The sequence below is a fragment of the Falco punctatus genome (assembly GCF_963210335.1).
Source record: "Falco punctatus genome assembly, chromosome: 3".
Lineage (NCBI taxonomy): Eukaryota > Metazoa > Chordata > Aves > Falconiformes > Falconidae > Falco > Falco punctatus.
This window is the reverse complement of record NC_137582.1, coordinates 117,297,187-117,315,161: the sequence shown is the minus strand read 5'-3', so window position 1 is coordinate 117,315,161 and position 17,975 is coordinate 117,297,187. Positions and strand designations below refer to the sequence as shown.

Genomic DNA, 17,975 nt, shown 5'->3' with positions numbered 1-17,975 from the left:
TGTTTCTGGAGCTTTTTGTAGCTGCAGGGATGAGCTCGGGAGCAGGTTCTTAAACCCCTTGAAATAATTTTAAAAGATTCCACACATTTTTGCTTTGACAAGAAGTCATGAGTGGCCATGGCCTGGTCCCTGATAGTTGAGTGACTACAGACGGTGAATAGACCGGGCTGCTCTCAGCTGCTGTGGTTTTTGAGCCCCAAGTCCCTTTGCCTGTCACCACAGGGACAGAGGTGACAGGGCCCTGGGCTGGCTCCCCATGGTCCCATCCACAGGAGAATCCATGATGTCAAATTCAGGCAGGAGCAGGTGGAAGAGAAAAAAAGGAAGAGCTCCAGACAGCTGCTTCTTTAGCACTTTTAATTAAAACCTGAGCTTAATCTTCCCAGACACTGGCCTTGCCAGCCTCCGACTCCGAGGCTGCGCAGAGCCCGGCTGTGGCTGCGCTGCCTTGCAGCATCTGCAGGGCAGGGGAGCAGGGATGCACTGAAGGTCACAGCTGCCCCTTGCTGAGGGGGACCTCGGCCACCACGGCAGCTGGCACCTTTGGGGAGGCTCTGAACACCAGTGGGCTCAGCCAGACCAGTGTCCCTGGCTGTGCTGGAGCACTTGCTCCATCCCATCCCCGTGTTGCCTGGGGATGTGTGTGCTCAGGTGCAAGAGCAAGGAGCCCCTGGGCGTCTCGCAAAGCATCCTGCACCCCCCCACACCCCGCCCCGGGCAGCCCAGGACCCTCTGCAGGCACAGCAGCAGCTTCGTCCGCCACAGCCTCTCCTTGCTCCGGGACCACAGCTCAGCTTCCAGCCCTCCTCCTGTCCCATCCCTGCAGCAAACTTCGGCGCCCCTGGTTCCCCCCCCACTTCTCCTCTGCGCCCCTGGTCCGTCCCCCCCCCTTCTCCTCGTTTCCCCCCCTTCTCCTCCACGCCCCTGGTTCCCTTCCCCTCTGCATCTTCCCACCCTGCTGTGCTCATCCCAGAGGTGGGGGGGGTAGGGGGTGGGTTTCTCCCTTTCCCCTAATGGCGAGGGGGAGAGCACAGCCCTGTGCGGGGATGGGGGGACCGCCAGGGGTGACAGCCGCGTTTGGTGGCAGTAGCCCGGGGGTGGCTCCCTGGGAATGGAGGATTCAGCGGGCTGCAGCGCCCTCCTGTGGCGGACAAAAATAGGGACATGGGTGTGATTCGGGCTGCGCAGCCGGGATGTGGCCCCAGATGTGCTGCACAGCTGGAGGCAGGGGTAAGCCCGGCCCCTGGCTGTCCCCGAAAGGGTTTAATAACCTGAATTCCTCCCTGAAAAGAATGATGATGAATCTCCCCATTTGTCCAGAAATGGAGACAAGTGCTCAACAAGGCTATTCCTTCACCCCTCCTAATAATGATTTGTTATTATTTGGGGCAGAGATTGGACGCTTTCCAGCTGTTTCATTTCCACAGATACTTGGGTTTCAATCTCTCTTGTCTCTGTAATAGCATCCAATCTGCTATTTATTGGATGAATATTTATGAGGGCTCTGATGAAGAGGCAGATTCAGAGCGCGTTTGCCACTCATTGGAAGCAACTAGTCTGGCCCCTAATTAGTATGCAGCCTTCTTAATTCCTTGATTAAATTCCAGCTTGCAAATAAAACATTTGCAATTCACTTCCAAACTTACTTTTTTTTTTTTAATGAAGGACTGTCCCCTCAAAGTTAACTGATTGCACGTTAAGTGACAAGGCAGGGGTTTGCAAAGGACACAGAGAAGGTAATTTAAATGGAGGAGGAGTGGAGGATGCTTCTGAAGAGTCTGGGGACATGGGGACAGATATAGATCCATGTGGGAGAGCGCTCTGCTACGCAGTGAGGTGTGTAAGGGAAGAGTAGACGGTGCTGGGTCTGCCTGGGCTGGGAGCTGGTCCTTGCCAGGATTAGCCCCCTCCTGCTGAAGCGTGCCCGGTGGGGCTGCGACTTGCGGGTGGTCCCAGGGCTGGTGGCAGCGATGCTCAGTGCCACGGGAGGGACACAGCCAGGCTTTCCCACCGCCACTCCCTGGGATTTGTTACCCTGCCAAGCTGAACATGCTTTGCTAATAAACAAAAATTGATTTTTATTTATCTTACAAAGCGAAGCCCCATTGCTCCCGCCACACAGCTTTAATCCTTTCTGCTGTCGATGGCAATAATGAGAAAGACACCTGCGGATCCTGTTAGAGCCGCAGGCTTCCTTTTTAACTATTAAAAGATCAATACCCTTTGCAAGGCTGCTAATAGTTTTCTGGCCCATTTGATTGCGAGGAGCCTTGGGCCAACTTGGTCTAACTTGAAGGTGCCCGATGCATTTCTGGTAACTTTACTCAGTCTCCAACCCAGGGAGTTCAGGGGCAACAAATTCCTCTGCACATTTGCAGTGGTGCAAGAAGAAGAAAAAAAAAAAATAATGAGCTTTTGCTTAAGCAACCTATGGAGCAGTTGAAATCATCCCCGAGGATGGGAATGAGCAATTGAGACACCCAATAAGAGCCTTGAAGCAAGAGAAAAGGGAATTTCAGCCCTCAGATAATCCCCCTTCCCAGTATAGTCCTGGTTTAATGCAAAGAAATCAACACATCAGTTCATTGACAATTCATCTAATTTTTATTGTCCGTTTTTAAAAAAGTTGGTGGGTCTCTGTTCATAGTTATAAAATAATCCTATTTTACAAAGATTTACAGCTCTGTGAGTGCCCAGCAGTGAAGAAGGCTGGATCTGGTAAGTCTTAAATTATCAAAACACAATTTTTGGTTGTTCTTTTTTTTTTTTTTTAAAAAAAAAAAAAAGAGGGGGGCAAAAAGGAAATGAGCAATGAGCCGATTCAGCACCAAGCAGGACATAACAGTGAGAGGGTTTGTATAAAAGAGAATTTATTTCTTTGGGAAGGGGCACAGGGAGCGGAGGGCGGGCAGGTAATGAACCCAGTAATGAGGACAGGACTTGGCGTGACCTTTCTTTATTCCTCCCCGTCCCCCCAGCTGTGGGAGGGGGGTGATGCCTACACCAAATTAAATTCCCAAGGCTGCGTTTCCCCTCCGGCAGCTGCCCCAAGCCCAGCACCCTCCCACAGCCGGGATGGGCAGAGGTCGCTCCCTATGGATTTGCAGTTTTCTGGTCTTTTTGCTGCCAGCCCTGGCACAGGTTTGCCAGCCAGGTCTGCTGCAGTGCTGGTGCCTCTTCAGTAGATGGGTCCTTTGACAGCCCCGGGCTCGGTCAGGCGTGCAGCGGCGTACGCCGAGGCTCCCAGGCAGGCGGCCGGCTCGCAGAAGCCCGGCAAGCCAGTGGGACCCGGCAAGCCCGGCCGGCCAGCCTCTCCCGGGGAGCCCGGCAAGCCCCGCTCACCAGCCTTGCCATCCAGCGCGTGGCCAGGGATGCCAGGGAGACCTGCAACGGGAGCGTGGTCCTCAGCGGGTGAGTGGGTGCTGAGCCCAGGCTGTGCCGGGGCAGAGCAGGGGCTGGGATGCAGGGAACGCTGCCAGTGAGGATGGGGATGCGTTAGCGGAGCAGCACGGCAAGTGCTCTTCTCCCAGGCAACAAGCAACGGGACAAGAGGAAAGAGCCTCAAGTCGCACAGTGAGAGATTTAGAATATTAAGAAAAATTTCTTCACTGGAAGGGTAGTCAACAGGCTGCCCAGGGATGGGGTGGGGTCTTCATCCCTGCAGATGTTTAAAAAACATGTAGACGAGGTGCTTAGGGACGTGGTCTATTGATGGACTTGGCAGTGCTGGGGTAATGGTTGGACTTGATGATCTCAAAGGTCTTTTCCAACCAAATGATTCTAAGTGAGCAATGCCGAGGGGCCAGGAGAGCAGCTGGCAGAGCTGTGGGCAGCGAGGAGGCAGCAAAGGGCGCTGCAGGTCGGAGATGTGCGGGATGAACCCATGCAGGTTTGCAGGGATGGGCCAGAAGCTCCCAAACTGCTGCTGGGTTCCTCATCCCACCAAGGGGCGCAGGGCTGTGCTGCCCAGCAGGGACCTGTGGTCCATGCTGGGGGCAGGGGGGCTTACCTGGGATCCCCGGGGGTCCTGGCATGCCTGGGTGGCCACGGCCAGTGTCTCCCCGCTCACCCTTCTCGCCTCGCTTCCCTGCAGGGAAAGAAACCGGGAGGGAAGGACTTGCAGGAGCTGCAGATTGAAACACAGACCCTGCAGAGCTGGGGAGGGGGCTGCCCATGCTCAGGGACTGGGGTGGGGGTCAAGTGTGGCAGGAGGAAGCAGTATCAGCCCCAGGGAGGGTATTTTGTCCTGCATGGTGTGGGTACGACCACCCCCCACCTACCTTTAGGTCCTACGTTGCCGATCTGCCCAGCAGCACCCAGGATGCCGGGGACACCTCGAGGTCCCATGGGTCCATGTGGGCCTTGCTCACCAGGTGGCCCTGGGGGACCGGGGGGTCCGGGGGGTCCCATGGCACCGACTCCACCCAGGGCAGCTCTCTTGGCACTGACTGCCACCTCTGCCAGCTGCTCTGTAGGGCAGAGAGAGGATGCGGGATGGGACACGGAGGCAGCCACCAGGCCAGCGGTGCCCCACTTGCCCCCTCACCTTGCAGCATCTTCAGGACCACGTCGACGATGTGCTGGTCCCCGGCATCCCGACCCTGCCAGCAGTGAAAGGAGGGACATGCCGTAAAGGGAGATGGCTCCTTCTGTCCCCATCTGCACCCGCAGAGCTGGTCCCATCCTGACCCTCCAGCTCAGAGCACCCCCCTGCACCCAGTGCCACCTTCCCACCCTTCTTCTTTTCCTGCTTGGTCCCAGGACAAGTGCTCCAGCCCCAGCTCACACCATGCCTGGCCACGCTACAACCTGCTCCCAGCGTTAACTTTCTGTGGTCCCATTTTGCAAGTCTAAAAGGAGGGTTCTATGGAAAAATTTTGTCTCCGGGCAGGCTGCAAAGGCACATGTTGGAGGTAAGCCTGCTGCTGGTGCTGTATGCAGTGAGAAATAATTAATTCTTCTTTTCCAGAAAGGCAGGATCGCAGCTCAGCCCTCCTGGAGAGCTCATGGGGGAGCACTGGCAGCTCCTGAGCCAAAGGGCAGCCTTTTCCCAGAGGAATGGGTTGGTAAGAAAAGGTGGGAGGCAGTTCACCTGCAGCGCTGAACAAGCCGATGGCAGAGGGACACTACCTGCGTGGTGCGGGAGGCGCGGAGGGGGTGCGGGGTGCTGGGGGTACTCACCGCTATGCCCCGCTGGCCTGGCATCCCCGGCACACCACGCTCCCCAACGAGTCCTCGTGGGCCAGGGGGTCCTGGGTAGCCTCGTACGCCGGGTGCTCCTGCATCCCCCGAGGGGCCGGGGAAGCCGAGCTCGCCCTGGATGCCTTGCTGCAGTGGGGATGGAGAGCGGCATCAGGAGTGGGGAGCTCAGCCCTGCCCTGAGACCCACAAGGCTTCCAGTACCAATCACCGCAGCCAGGCTCTGAACGCCAAAGAGGGTCTGAACCCACATCCAGGGCTGAACGTGGTCACTGAAGCCCTTCTCCAGAGAAAATACTCTCTGAGGCCACCAGTGTGCAGCATGCACCAGCTCCAAGGATCACCACTGCCTTGGTCAGGAGGATCGCCTCCAGCCGCAGCTCCTGCAGAGCCACCCAGCACGAAGGTATGGGGAGCCCCTCGCCCTCAAGCCCCCCGTCACTCACCTGTCCCTTCGGCCCTGGCTCGCCCGATTCACCCTGGGGACAGAGGACACGAGAAATGCAATGGGGAGACGGCATGAATTTAGAGGTGCAGGTGGGGGGAGGCACAAAGACAAGCCAGGAGTGCAACCGCAGCTGCACTGGGGTGCAGTGCTGCAGTGCCTGGGGCCGTGCTGGGCAGGAGACCCCAGCGTGGGCAGGGACCCCTGTCCGGCCCATGTCCCTCCACCCCAGCCCAGGAACCACCGACAGGGACCCACCTTCTCTCCCTTCAGCCCCGCCAGGCCATGAACACCGGGGTCTCCCTAGAGGCAAGGCAATGAGAAATGAGAACCTTGGCTGCCAGCACCCACCTCCCCCACAGCCGCTTTAACCCCCTTGGCACCCGCTGTGCCCCACCGGGATGCCAGGGGGATTGATGGAGAGAGCGCATGGTGTCGCTGGGTGTCAGCCCCCTGCAGAGGTGGGTGCCAGCCCTGTTAGACGTGGGTGTCAGCGATTCCCCACCAATTCACCGAGGGTGATGTACTCACAACGCTGCCTTTGGGGCCGGTTTTCCCTGGGGAGCCCTGGAGAAAGGCAAGGGGGGGTCAGCCCAGCTCAGCGCAGCTTCCCTGAGCTGGACCCCAGAGCAGCCCACCTCCCGCACCAGGAGCAGTCACCTTGTCTCCTTTGACTCCAAGCAAACCTTGGGGTCCTGGGATCCCCGGTGGACCCTGCTCACCCTTCGGCCCCTAGAAATCAAGGTAACGTGGGAAAAAAGAGAAAAATGAGTGAGAAGAGGCAGTGGGAAGACCCTCCTCCCCCATCAGGGCATCCTCCCCATGGCAATGAGATGGGTGAGCAGCTCCCCATTGCCTCCGGTGGTCCAGGCTGCCCCACAGCATCCCAACCTGCCCCGAATCCAGCCTCTTGGGGGGATAGCTCAGAAAATGATGAAGGAGCCTCCCCTCCAGCTGTGTCAAGGCAGGGGGCTTCACCATGGATGGGGCCCCATCCCCCAGGAAGCCAGAGGGACAAAGGTTGCTTTTTGGCCATTTTCCACCCTGGGAAAGCCTCTGAGAGGGGCCAGGCAGCCCCTCACCGGGCTGGGAGGAAATTCCTCTCCCAGCTGGGGCTGCAAACCCAGCATGGCCCCGGGACCACTAATCCTCACGCTACTTGCCCCATCGGCTAATCCCTCACCCCGGCAGCCAGGCACAGCGGGACGGGCACGTGACTGACCCCGGCCACGATCAAAGCAAGCGGTCCCTGCAGGCGGTGCCAGCCATGCCCCGCTGTCCCCATCCCTCCTCCCCAGCCGCACGCCTGGGGCTGAGCATCCCTGAGCTGTGCCAAGGCGAAGCCCGTTTCCCAGCCCGGCTGCGGGCACAACTCACCGCTTTTCCCTGCTCGCCGGGGGGGCCCACGAGGCCACGCTCGCCCCGGTCACCCTGTGGAGACCCGGGAAGAGAGCAGAGTCAGGGGCAGCTCCTGGCAGTGCCACAAACCCTGCGGTGCCCCGGACTCACCTTCATCCCAGGGACACCCGGCGGTCCCTGCTCACCCCGAGGTCCAGGCTCACCCTAAGAGGGGAGGAAAAAACCAAGAACAACAAAAGCCCCCAGACCAGCCACTTCTCTTGGATTTGCATGCCGTCATCTGCCCTTCATCCTTCCCCAAGGAACGTGTGGCCCTGTCCTTGTCCCCTGCAGCCACGCCAAGGGCTGCCACTGCACCGCGTGGCCAAGGAGGTGCTGGATGCAGGGCTGGATGTGGCCCCAAGGGCTTCCCCCGTGAGGAAACTGCTGGGGGGGGCAGAGGGAGGAGAAAGGGCAGGGGGGTTGAGGGGGAGCATAAAATGCCCAAATCTGCTTTCTGTTTGACAGCAAATAGAGGGGAAAGAGAAGAGCAACCCTCAGACCGTAGACCGTGCCCAGGAGGAACATGGTGACCCCTCTGTACTTACAATCTGCCCTGGGGCACCGGTGACGCCAGGATGGCCCCGAGCACCTGCTTCACCCTGCAATGAGGAAACAAGGGGTTCAGGGACAGCAAGGACAGGGAGGGGACAGCATGCAGACAAGGCTGTGGGCTTAGGGATGGAGCGTGGAAGCTGCCGCAGCACCGTGTAGGGTGAACAGGGCTGCAGGACGCTGGGAGGGGGTCACTCTGGTCCTGGCTGCCCCAGACCCACCTTGTCTCCTGGGCCACCTTTGCTTCCCGGCTGCCCTGGCAAGCCCTGTAGAAATAAAACCGGGATCAAACCTTGAGCACAGCACCGGAGGCAGCACTCTGCCCTGCGGCAGCATCTATGCTGGGTGCTGGCCCCACACCCTGGCATCACCCGCAGCTGGGGGTGCACCCCACTGGTAATGGGGTACCTGCCTGGGTGGGGGGATCCCACCCTCCCATACTCACAGCTTGTCCCCGGTGTCCCGGTGTTCCTGGGCGGCCGGCTTGTCCCATGCCACCCTGCGAGGGACAGGGAGGGTGTTACCATGTGATGGAGAAAGATGCAGAAATGAGGTGTCCATGGGTGGGACAAGGGACTCCTGGTCAAAGAGGGACTCTGCCCTTTACCCCTTGGGGACAGCCACACTCCGCTAGTCAGGAGATGCCACATCAAGGGTGGGAACCTTATGCCACTTGCCATCCCAGTTATTTCCAGCAAGTGCTGGTACAAGGAACATGCCCATTCCCCATTCCCGGTGCAGGCAGCACCCAGCAGCCCCTGCCCGCAGCAGCTCACCTTCGTGCCTGGGATACCTGGGGTCCCGTCTTTGCCATCAATGCCCGGGAGACCCTGCAAAAGGGGGAAGAATCGCTCAGTCTGACACCTCCGAGAGGGACTGAAAGGGTCATGGTGGGTGCAAAAAGCTCATGGTGGGGACACTCCAGCCCTCTGCTGAGCCAGGGTGCAAGGAGGCAGGATGGCCCCAAACAGGACAGAGTGATTTTCCCCTTGCAAGGGGCTCAGCCCTAGATGTGGGTGGGGGTGCCGCCAGCTGTACTTACATTCTCCCCCTTGGGGCCGATGTCTCCTTGGGGGCCCCTGATGCCACGACCACCCTAGAACAGGAGAGAGCCAGCGTTATTATTCCAGCTGCCTTCTTGGTGCAGGATATGGAGCTGGGAGAGGGAGGAGATGCCCACCAAGGGTACCCCAGCAGAGCCCCGCTCCGTGCCAGGGAGCGGGGCAAAAGGGGGCATTGGCATCACACAGCGCTGCCCTCCCCATGGGGTAGGTTACCTACCAGATCTCCCTTCTCACCGGGGTCCCCGGGTGGTCCCCTGGGGCCTTCCCTGCCCTGCAGAGGAGAAAGACAGGGGCTGAGCAGTGAAGTGTGGGGTCCCCCACCTGCCCCACAGCCCCTGGGATGAGGGAGGGCACTCACCGGCCGCCCAGCCGCTCCGATGGTCCCGACCATCCCCTTGTAACCAGCAGGACCCTGCAAAGAAAGCATGGGGTGGGGGTGAATTCGTCCCATCCCAACCTCAGCCCCCAGCCAGGTCTGACCCCACTAGCAAGAGGCAGCATCCAGCTCCCCGGGATGGCCAAACAGCCGCGTTAGTGATGCTCCTGGGAAGCAGCTGCCAGGCTGGAAGAATCGCCACGGCAGCTGGTCCCCCTGCCCCCAGAGCCAGGCACAGCTGCCCCTGCATCCCACCGGCACTCACCGTCTCGCCCTTGGGTCCCGCCATCCCAGGGTAACCCCTCAGGCCCTGCGGTCCCTGCGGGGAAGGAAAAAACAGCCAGTTCAGCTGGAAACAGCCCCAGGAGCAGCTCAGGGGGAAGCCGCAATTAGAGGAAAAGCCGGTACTGGCAGTCAGCCGGTTTTGCCAAATGCCAGGTATTGCAGTCCCGCCGCTCGCTCCTAATTCTGCAGCCCCCCACCAGGTGCCTTTCCAGCTGTCGGTTCGATAACGGCAACGGGCCCAAACTGGTGCTGCTTCCCCCACCAAAGCTCTTGGCTTCAAAGCGGTTTTGCCCTTTCCCAGACCGGAGGGGCTCAGCCCCTTAATTGCTTTTCATCTTCTAAACGCTCAGCGAGCTCAAACAGCTTTAATCCCCACACCCCTGCGGTGCGCTGGACACTGCGCCCCCCGTTCAGGTGGGGTCAGGGGGGCTCAGTGTACATGAGCAATTTGTCCCTGGCCGATGTGTTATCCGTGTTAACATGCGCCAACGACCGAGGTGCTCAGGAATCCGTCAGGATGCAGCTTTGCCACCCTCCTGGTGCCAGCTCCATGGCTGGGAGGAGGAAGATGGATGGGACGAAGGTTTCTCTCTGGTCCCAGTGGTGGGTCCCCAGGAGCAGAGACACACTGGGGTCATATCCCCAAGTGTCTGGGGCCAAGCACAAACTGGCTGCCCCCAGCCCTTGGGGCACGCGGAGGGCAGAGCAGCCAAGAGAAATAAGTATGTTACCGGAGGGCCAGGGATGCCTTGTTCTCCAGAAACGCCAACGTCACCCTTGGGGCCCTGGGGAGGGATGGAGGTAAGAGAGGTGAGTGTCGGGGTGGAGCAGGGGTACAAACCACCCTGGGCACCCAAGACCCCCGCAACTGGACTTGGCAGATGGGGACAAGTGTCCCTCCCAGGGAGCCACTGTGGAAAGACCACCCTGCCCACCCTCTGTCTCCCAGCCCTAGAACTCCCTCCTCTCTCTCCCACCCCTTTCCTTCCTTCCCCCTTTCTCTTCCCAAAGCCCCATGCCCTCCGGTCCAGCCCCACTCCCCCAGAGGCAGGCACACCTGGCTCCTGCCGGGAAGCTGCCAGAGAGGTCACTCACCTGCTTGCCCTGCCTGCCGGGCTCCCCGAGGGCACCGGGGCGGCCTCTGTGACCCTAGGGACAAAGAGGAAGATCGTGAGCATCCCTGGGCAGAGCAGCAGGGCTGAGGCAGTTCCCTGATGGCCACATCACCCAGAGTCACCCTGCCCACGACGTCCCACCCTGGGGTGCCTGCTGGTGATATGGCTGGGCCCAGCATCCCACTGGTGATGTGGCTGGGCTGAGAATCCCGCTGGTGACATGGCAGGGCTCAGCATCCTGCCAGTGACGTGGTAGGGCCCAGCATCCCACTGGTGACATGGCAGGGCTCAGCATACCACCAGTGACATGGTAGGGCTCAGCATCCCACCGGTGACATGGCAGGGCTCAGCATCCCACCGGTGACGTGGTAGGGCTCAGCATCCCACTGGTGACATGGCAGGGCTCAGCATACCACCAGTGACGTGGTAGGGCTCAGCATCCCACTGGTGACATGGCAGGGCTCAGCATCCTGCCAGTGACGTGGCAGGGCTCGGCATCCCACTGGAGACATGGCAGGGCTCAGCATCCCACCAGTGACGTGGTAGGGCTCAGCATCCCACAGCTTTAAGGCAGTGCGGTGGGGATGCTCACCGGGTTTAATCCTCCAGGCTTTGCAGCACAGGGAGCCTGGCAGTGGCACGGCGGGGGCTGGGGCTTTGGCACAGGGTCTCGCTCCCCAGGAAGGGGCTGCCAGGAGCTGGAGAGCTGCAGGGAACCTCTCCCATAGCACCTTTGTCCCCAGGGCTCTCCGTGCACACATGTCCTCGTGCTCCCAGGGGAGCACAGCAGCTCCTGAGCTCCCTGTGCCTCCTGGCTGGGGAAGGCTCCTCCACTGAGGCACAGCCCACTGGAGGTGACAGTCCCTGTTGACTCCCTGGCAGCCCCAGGGCTCCCTTACCTTCAGCCCCTGCAGTCCCTGGGGGCCCTTGGGACCTGGTGGGCAGCTGGTCGGGCACTGGTGGGGAAGAAGCACAGACTGAGTTGGGAAAGGACCCAGAGGCTGCGGAGAAGCCATGCTGGGAGGGACAGGCTCCCACACCACGCAGTGAAGCCGGGCTGTGCGGTGACACAAAGGGACCCACTGCTCACAGCACAGTATCGGCTGGGGACCCTGCTCCTCCCCGCCCCATCAAGCCCCCAGTTACCAAATGACACTGGTGGCTGCATTTCAGGCCAGGGCAGCACACGTCCTTCCAGTGGCCATTACCCTGCAAAAGCCTGCGGAAGGGACAAGGTAATGGCAGCTCTCACCAAGAAATCAGCGCTGCCTTCCACTCCCTGGATGTGTCCCGCGGGGCCCTGGAGGGAAGGAGACCATCAGCATCCAGGGGTTAATACCAGCAGTATTTTACAGGAGGGGTGAATGTTACACCTGGGAGGGAAGGGAGCAAGGCACGGGGCAGGAGGTGGGTGCCAGAGCCTGAGTCCCAGCTCCAGCCCTGGGCTGAGCCAGGGTGGAAGCTTCTCCCTCCCACAGAAAATGCTGGTGACTGCGGAGATACTCACAGGTTTCCCTGGAGGGCCTGGGGGACCCCGTGGGCCATCGGGTCCGGGGTCACCCTAGAAAAGAACAATCCCAGGAAAGGAGATTTAGCTGGTGGGAAGGTGGCAGGTACTGCCAGAGCTGGGGTGGAGAAGGGTGACGAAGCACCAGAGACCCAGGCTGTCACAGCAGGAACTGGGGCATCCCCCAGCTATGAGCTAGGAGGGGATGGATGGCATGAGGGGACCTGGCTGCAGGCACAGGGTCCATCGCCCCTCTGTCCCCACTGTAGGACCCCACTCCGACATTGTGGGGTCATCCCTGTTTACCCCAGGAGCCCTGAAGTGCGGAGAAGCGGATGCTGGTGTAAGGAGCAGGGGGGTTCCCATGCCCCCTCCTGGCCCCTCACCTTGGGTCCCAGCACTCCAATCTCTCCAGGAAGGCCAACCTGGCCTGGAAGCCCCTTAAAGAGAAGAGAGACATTGACCAGGTGAGAGAGTTCAAGCCCTGAGACCCCCCCTTTGGGGCTGCTGAGATTTGAGCTCTTCCAGTGCAACTCCAGGCAGGGTCCCTGGCCGCCCACCCCAGCCCCACGATCATGGCACTTACGGGTGGTCCTGGCAGCGAAGGACCCTGCAACAAGAAGAAAGACACGGTTGGTCCAAATTGTCCAACTCCCCCAAAACCACCAGCATTCCTGCCCCGAGCAGGGCAATGTCCATGCCACCACCAAGGATGCAGCTTGGGGGGATGGGGCTGGATCCCCACTCCACTCCCACCCCACTCGTGGGTGCTGAGGGAGTGGGTGCTGGAACCAGGAGCGGGCGCATCACTGGTGCCCACAGGAAAGGCAAATACTCACGGGAAGCCCTGGTGGCCCTGGGAGTCCAGGCTGGCCCTGCCGGGACAGAAGGGGAGAGTCAGGAGCCGAAACAGGAAGGTCTGGCTCTGCCAAGCCCTGATCCGCTGCTAAAATTCATCCCTCCCTGGCCCCAGCCCCAGTGCCCCGCGTTGCCAAACACTCCATCACCCAATTCCTGCATCCGTGCATCCCCTCCACGGTGGCGGGGCTGGTCCCAGCCTGGCCAGGCTCCGGGCAGGGAAGGTGGGAGCCCGGAGCGGCTGCCCCAGAGCAGCCCCTCACTCACTTTAACTCCTGGCCCACCGATGGGCCCTGGCTCCCCTTTCGCTCCCGTCAGGCCCTGCAAGAGGAGAGATGGCAGGAGGTTATCGCCAGCCCTTCTGCTCTCCAGCCAGGCGTTTTTGCTGGGGCTCTTTCCATCGTGAGGGGCCAAGGGTTATTAGCAGGGAATTTGTGCGTATCGCTGCTGCGCACATCAGGCAGCAAACCTGGAGATGAAGCCAGTGCCTGGACCCCAGCCCCGATGGCACAGAACCTCGCAGCAATGCTCTGCAGCCCCTGGGAGCTGCCCTGCGCTGAGACCCCACGCCGGGGCTCAGCAGGGACCCTGGCACTGCTGGGCACATCCTGCACAGCTGCCCCAGCCCCAGCACGGAGCTTGGCCCATCCGTGACCTCGATTATATCAACTCCAAGTCACTGCCTGGCTCCCCTGTCCCTCGCTCCAGCCAGGCGAGGGCTGCACCCGTGCCAGGTTGGGATCCCTGTGCCTGACGGCTTGAGCATCACTCACGGGCTAACATCTGCACGCTGCCGGGCATGGCACGGGTGGAGAGCCCCCCAGCCCCCCTCTGCTCTGCATCCACATTCAAGGGAGCCAACCTCTTTTGCAGGAAGATTAGCCTGGATGAATAATGCATGCTTGTAATGATAGTTATTATTCTATTCATTTATTATTGAAGGATAACTAAACCCCCAAAGATTTATGAAGTGCTGCCCAGAGACTCAAAAGAGGACTCTGTATTTTGGGTTTCCTTTTGATGAGCACCTTCTGGTGCTCACAGGTGCTCACCCGTGCAGCACTGCACTGGGGATGGGGGACAGGCACCCAAACCTCCCCAGGCACCCATCACACAGCCCTGCGTACCCCGGGGGAGGGAGCGTGGGGCCATGAGCTGGCCCAGCACTGCATCAAGGCAGGGCAAGGGGGCAGCTCAGCCCCCTTTCTACCCACCACCTCTGCCCTGAGCTCTGCTGCTGCTGGGGAAGGGACAGTGGGGAAGTCACTGATGCCACCAATGTGGGTGCCAAGGGGGTGGCTCCGGGGAGGGGAGTGGGACACGGGGTTGCTCCAGATTTATTCTGGGAGAAACAAGAGCTGAACCAGGGCTCAGGGCAGCAGTTGCTGTAAAGGACAAGGAAAAGCTTTTTTGTGCTCAGGGGTGTCGGTGCCGTGCTGTAGCTCTCCTGGCACAGGTCTCACCTGCATGGGGTGGAGGGGGGGGGACACTTTCGGAGCCTGGGCAGTGGGAGAGGGTGGCAGCAGCCCTTTGCATGCTCTGCCTGTGTTTGCTGTGATTCAGAGGGTGCTTTCAGCTCCCACACCAAAGGATTTTGGCACTTTCTTATGTGCAACAGAAAAAGACCCTGCTGTGACCTGGGGGCTGTGGCCAGGGATGCTGGGGTGGGCGTGGGGGGGGTGGTACTTACGTCAATGCCCGGCTTCCCTGGGGATCCGTCTGGACCAGGGGCTCCAGGCTCCCCCTTGACACCCTTTAAAAGAGGAGAGGTATAGGGGCAGATTGGAAGTTGCTCCTTGAGAAGGAAAGAGACCACTGGGGAGCTGTGGGCAGGAATGGGTACTTACCGGGGACCCAGGGGCTCCAGCAGGGCCTTTGTCACCCTGGGGAAAGAGAAGAAGGCTGTAAAAAGGGGTCTGTCACCCCACAGAGCCAGGCCCGGCAGCACAGAGGGCTCAGGACCCATGTCCCCCATCCACCTCCACAAGCCGGAGCAAGATGCTGGATCCCCCAACGTGTCAGCCAGGTCAGGATGGGGCCGGCATTGAGAAGAGAGGGTTGTGCTGGGGTTGTGGGAGGGCTGTGGCTGTTCTGGGTATAAATAGCACTAAAATAACACCCTGGGCACAAGTCTCAGAGAAAGGGCACTTTCTGCTGGCTCACAGATCTCCCCTCTGTTCAGGCTCCCTCCCCACAGCCCGGGGAGGGTCCGGAGCCACGTCGCTGCTCTAAGGACTCCTCACCTGGGTGTCCTGTTCCCCGCAGCCCCCGGATCCCCCTCCTCACTGGACATCTCTGGGCTGATCCCTGCACCCAACCCCTCCAGGCTTCTCCACTGCCCAGCCACGGGTGCCCCGAGCACCCTGCACCGAAACCTCCCGGTCACTGTGCTCCTTAAAAACCACTTCAGGCCCCATTTCCCAAGGTGGCCAGGAGGCCACGGGCTGCCATGCTGGGGAGGTGGATGGAGGGCGGTGCAGGAGCTGCACTCCCCAGTGCCATCACTCTGCCATCACTTTGCCACTGGCAAAGCCGGGGATGCTCCATCTGCCCCAGTCCAGGAGCAGCACAGTGCGGGAACCGCACGGCATCGGCATCCTCTGCCCTGTGCCGAGCCTCTGCCCCGACACAATGTCCCTCTTTGTGCTGCAGGTCCCCTCCCTCCCCCCCTCCAGCCCGCACAGGTTCCCGGCTGCACCATACTCACGTCAATGCCATCAGCTCCCGGCACTCCTGGGGGACCGGGGGGCCCTCGCGGGCCGGGCTCTCCTGGTGGCCCTCGCTAAGGGGAAAAAGGGATGGGACCCACGTTCAGGAAGGAGCAGCAGGACCCCGAGAGATGCTGGGGGTCAAGGGGAGCCCAGGGCGCAGCGCTTGCCACCAGCACGTGCTTGGGGACCCGCCTCCAGAGAGCTGGGATGGAGTGAGCACCCCAAGGCATCAGAGCTCTGCCCCTCCCCACAGGTCGTGCCCCCCAGCAAGGGCATGGATGCAGAAATCCAGGATATCTTCCCCCACACTGCCATAACCAGCACCCCATCCCCTGCCCAGTTTCTACCCCATCGTTCCCCCCTCCTGCCCCGACGGAGCAGGGTCTTGACGGGGCGATGGCAGCACTTGCAAAGGCCCCTCTCGTCTTGGGGGTACAACCCAGCCCCGGGATTTCAAAGAACACCAGCAGGATTTAGGTGCCTGAAGCTCCAGCACAAAACGGGGACCCTCGAGCCCCTCCGTGAGAGCAGTGCTCCTGCACTGGGCTGGCTCGCTGCCCACAGCACCACTCCACAGCATCACACAAAAGCCCCATTCAGCCGGCGGCAGCGGAGCTCCCTGAGCAGCCTGGCCCCAGCTTTGAGGTTTGCTCAGGGCTCCGCAGGAGCGACTTTGCAAAGAAATCTCTGTTATCCTAACGGTGTGTTTGGGGGGAAGAGACTCCAGTCCCAGAGACCGAACCCCTGGTGTTCCTGGAAGTGAAAACCAGACAGGCTGGCTGGGGCTGCATGCCTGCAACTCCTCTGTCACTTATGTATTTTAAAGTGAAATATATAAGCATGAGAGGTGTTGCTGATTTGGTCACAGGACCAGGAAAGCCCCGGCTGCACCTTGGAAGTGAAACCAGTGGTTGGGGTGGGAGCGAGCACCGGTCCCTGGGAGCACCCATGAATGACACCTTTGTGCTGCCCCAATGATTTCCAAATGGTTCCAAATAGTTCCAAGAGCTCCCACGTCCCTCTTGCTCCGACCCGAGCCCACTGCCCCGGCCAGACCCTGCCACCACAAGCCCATGGGCATCCCGGGGGGCTGCTTTACGAAGGGAGCTGCCCCCCACCCCCCACCCCAGCTCTCCGCAACAAGGCTGTTTGTGCCAGCAGGCAGCTCAGGAGCCACATGAGAAGATTTTTCCAAAAATCTTTCCTGAAAATCTGATTTTTGCAGTTTGCAAGGCAGGGAGATTTTTCCTCTTTACAAATGGGATCTCAGGAGGAGCACTGCCTGCCCCACTCGCATCACTCACCCCAGGAGCAGGGGGACACCTTGCCTTCGCTTCTTTCTGATACATCTTCTCCTGCCCCTGGGTGAGTCCCGAGAGCCCACCAGGACCCCCAGCCCCTCTGCCGCTGGTGTTCCTCCCTGCTGCCCCTCAGCAAGCCCCCACAGAGCCCCAGGGCAGTCCCTGGAGGGTCAGAACCCCCCTTAGTACTGCTCAGCCCCCCTCAGCCCAGCTCCGCAGCGTGTCCCAGCAAAGCAGAATAAAATAAGCGTTTTCCTGGTGATGGGAGGCAGAAGATCTGGCAGCCGCTGGGGAGGGAAGCACCAGAGAGACCCCCATCATTACCCCAAGGGGAAAATAAAGCTCAACTTGTTTAGCTAATAACTCCCAAATTTCAAGGCATGCAGCCCCGCCCTGTCCTTATCCCATGGGACTGGAGGCAGCTTTCGGCACAGAGAGGTCCCCAGTGGGTTGGGGCTGTGGGTCCCGGCTGGGGGCTGCTCCCACCCCCCACATTCCTGGGAAAAGTGAAGGAAAGGTGCTGGGGAAATAAGCAGAAAGTCCCAGGGATGCTCAGCACTGCAAGCGAGCATCTGCGACGGGGGAGATGGGGACCATTCCCTCTCCATCCCCTCTCCGTCCCCCAGCCCAGCCCGGCGCAGGGGGGTCCAAGCAGAAGACTTACAATCTGGGCCAGGCAAAGGCAGGCGGCATGGAGCAAGAGCCCGAGCTGGAGGATGGGGGAGCAGCCGGCCATGGCGAGGGCGGCTGGCACCGAGCGCCGGTGGCCTCCTCTCGCTGCGCTCAGGTACGGCAGCAGCCCCGACTGCGGAGCCGGGCACGGGAGGAGGAGGAGGAGGGGGCTCATTAATATGGAGCAGTGGGATGAGGGCAGGCAAGCAGCCCCAGCCCCCCCGCCCCTGCTCAGGTGAGCCCGTGGCTATTTTGGGCTGGATGGTGCTGGAGGATTTGGCACGTTGGTGGCGGAGGATTTGGCACGACGGCAGTGGGGGATTTGGCACGAGTGGCACAAAGGGGCTTTAATGTAGGCAAGGGGCTGGGAGAAGAGGGGGACAAGCTGGGGGGCTGCTGCTGGACCTGCACAGTGAGACCCCAGCCAGGATGTCTGTGCAGGCACCCCAGGGGCACCAGGGTGTCCCCTGGGATGTCCCCATCGTGATG

The 17,975-nt window shown here is 60.5% G+C and overlaps 1 protein-coding gene across 1 annotated transcript; it reads right to left on the bottom strand.

Moving 5' to 3' along the window:
• Window positions 1-910: 910 nt before the first annotated feature.
• COL9A2 (collagen type IX alpha 2 chain) lies at window positions 911-17,561 on the bottom strand. Its single transcript, XM_080379405.1, has 32 exons — window positions 17,479-17,561; window positions 15,510-15,584; window positions 14,650-14,685; window positions 14,493-14,555; window positions 13,070-13,123; window positions 12,784-12,819; window positions 12,531-12,554; window positions 12,331-12,384; window positions 11,945-11,998; window positions 11,690-11,737; window positions 11,337-11,393; window positions 10,418-10,471; window positions 10,054-10,107; window positions 9,303-9,356; window positions 9,020-9,073; window positions 8,879-8,932; window positions 8,640-8,693; window positions 8,374-8,427; window positions 8,043-8,096; window positions 7,819-7,863; window positions 7,591-7,644; window positions 7,154-7,207; window positions 7,022-7,075; window positions 6,305-6,376; window positions 6,176-6,211; window positions 5,903-5,947; window positions 5,646-5,678; window positions 5,182-5,328; window positions 4,547-4,601; window positions 4,281-4,469; window positions 4,010-4,087; window positions 911-3,384 (listed from the first exon to the last, which is right to left on the bottom strand). Exons 1-32 carry the CDS (start codon window positions 17,548-17,550, stop codon window positions 3,179-3,181), a joined length of 2,073 nt encoding a protein of 690 aa, XP_080235531.1. The 5' UTR covers window positions 17,551-17,561; the 3' UTR covers window positions 911-3,178.
• Window positions 17,562-17,975: the final 414 nt, after the last annotated feature.

Coding starts and splice junctions, on each gene's coding strand:
- COL9A2 (XM_080379405.1), bottom strand. CDS start 17,550: ATGGCCGGCTGCTCCCCCATCCTCCAGCTCGGGCTCTTGCTCCATGCC. Junction 11,394..11,689: donor AAGGCAGCGCTGATTTCTTG/GTGAGAGCTGCC, acceptor CTTCCCCACCAG/TGCCCGACCAGCTGCCCACC. Junction 4,602..5,181: donor CAGGCCAGCGGGGCATAGCG/GTGAGTACCCCC, acceptor CACTGCTGGCAG/GGTCGGGATGCCGGGGACCA.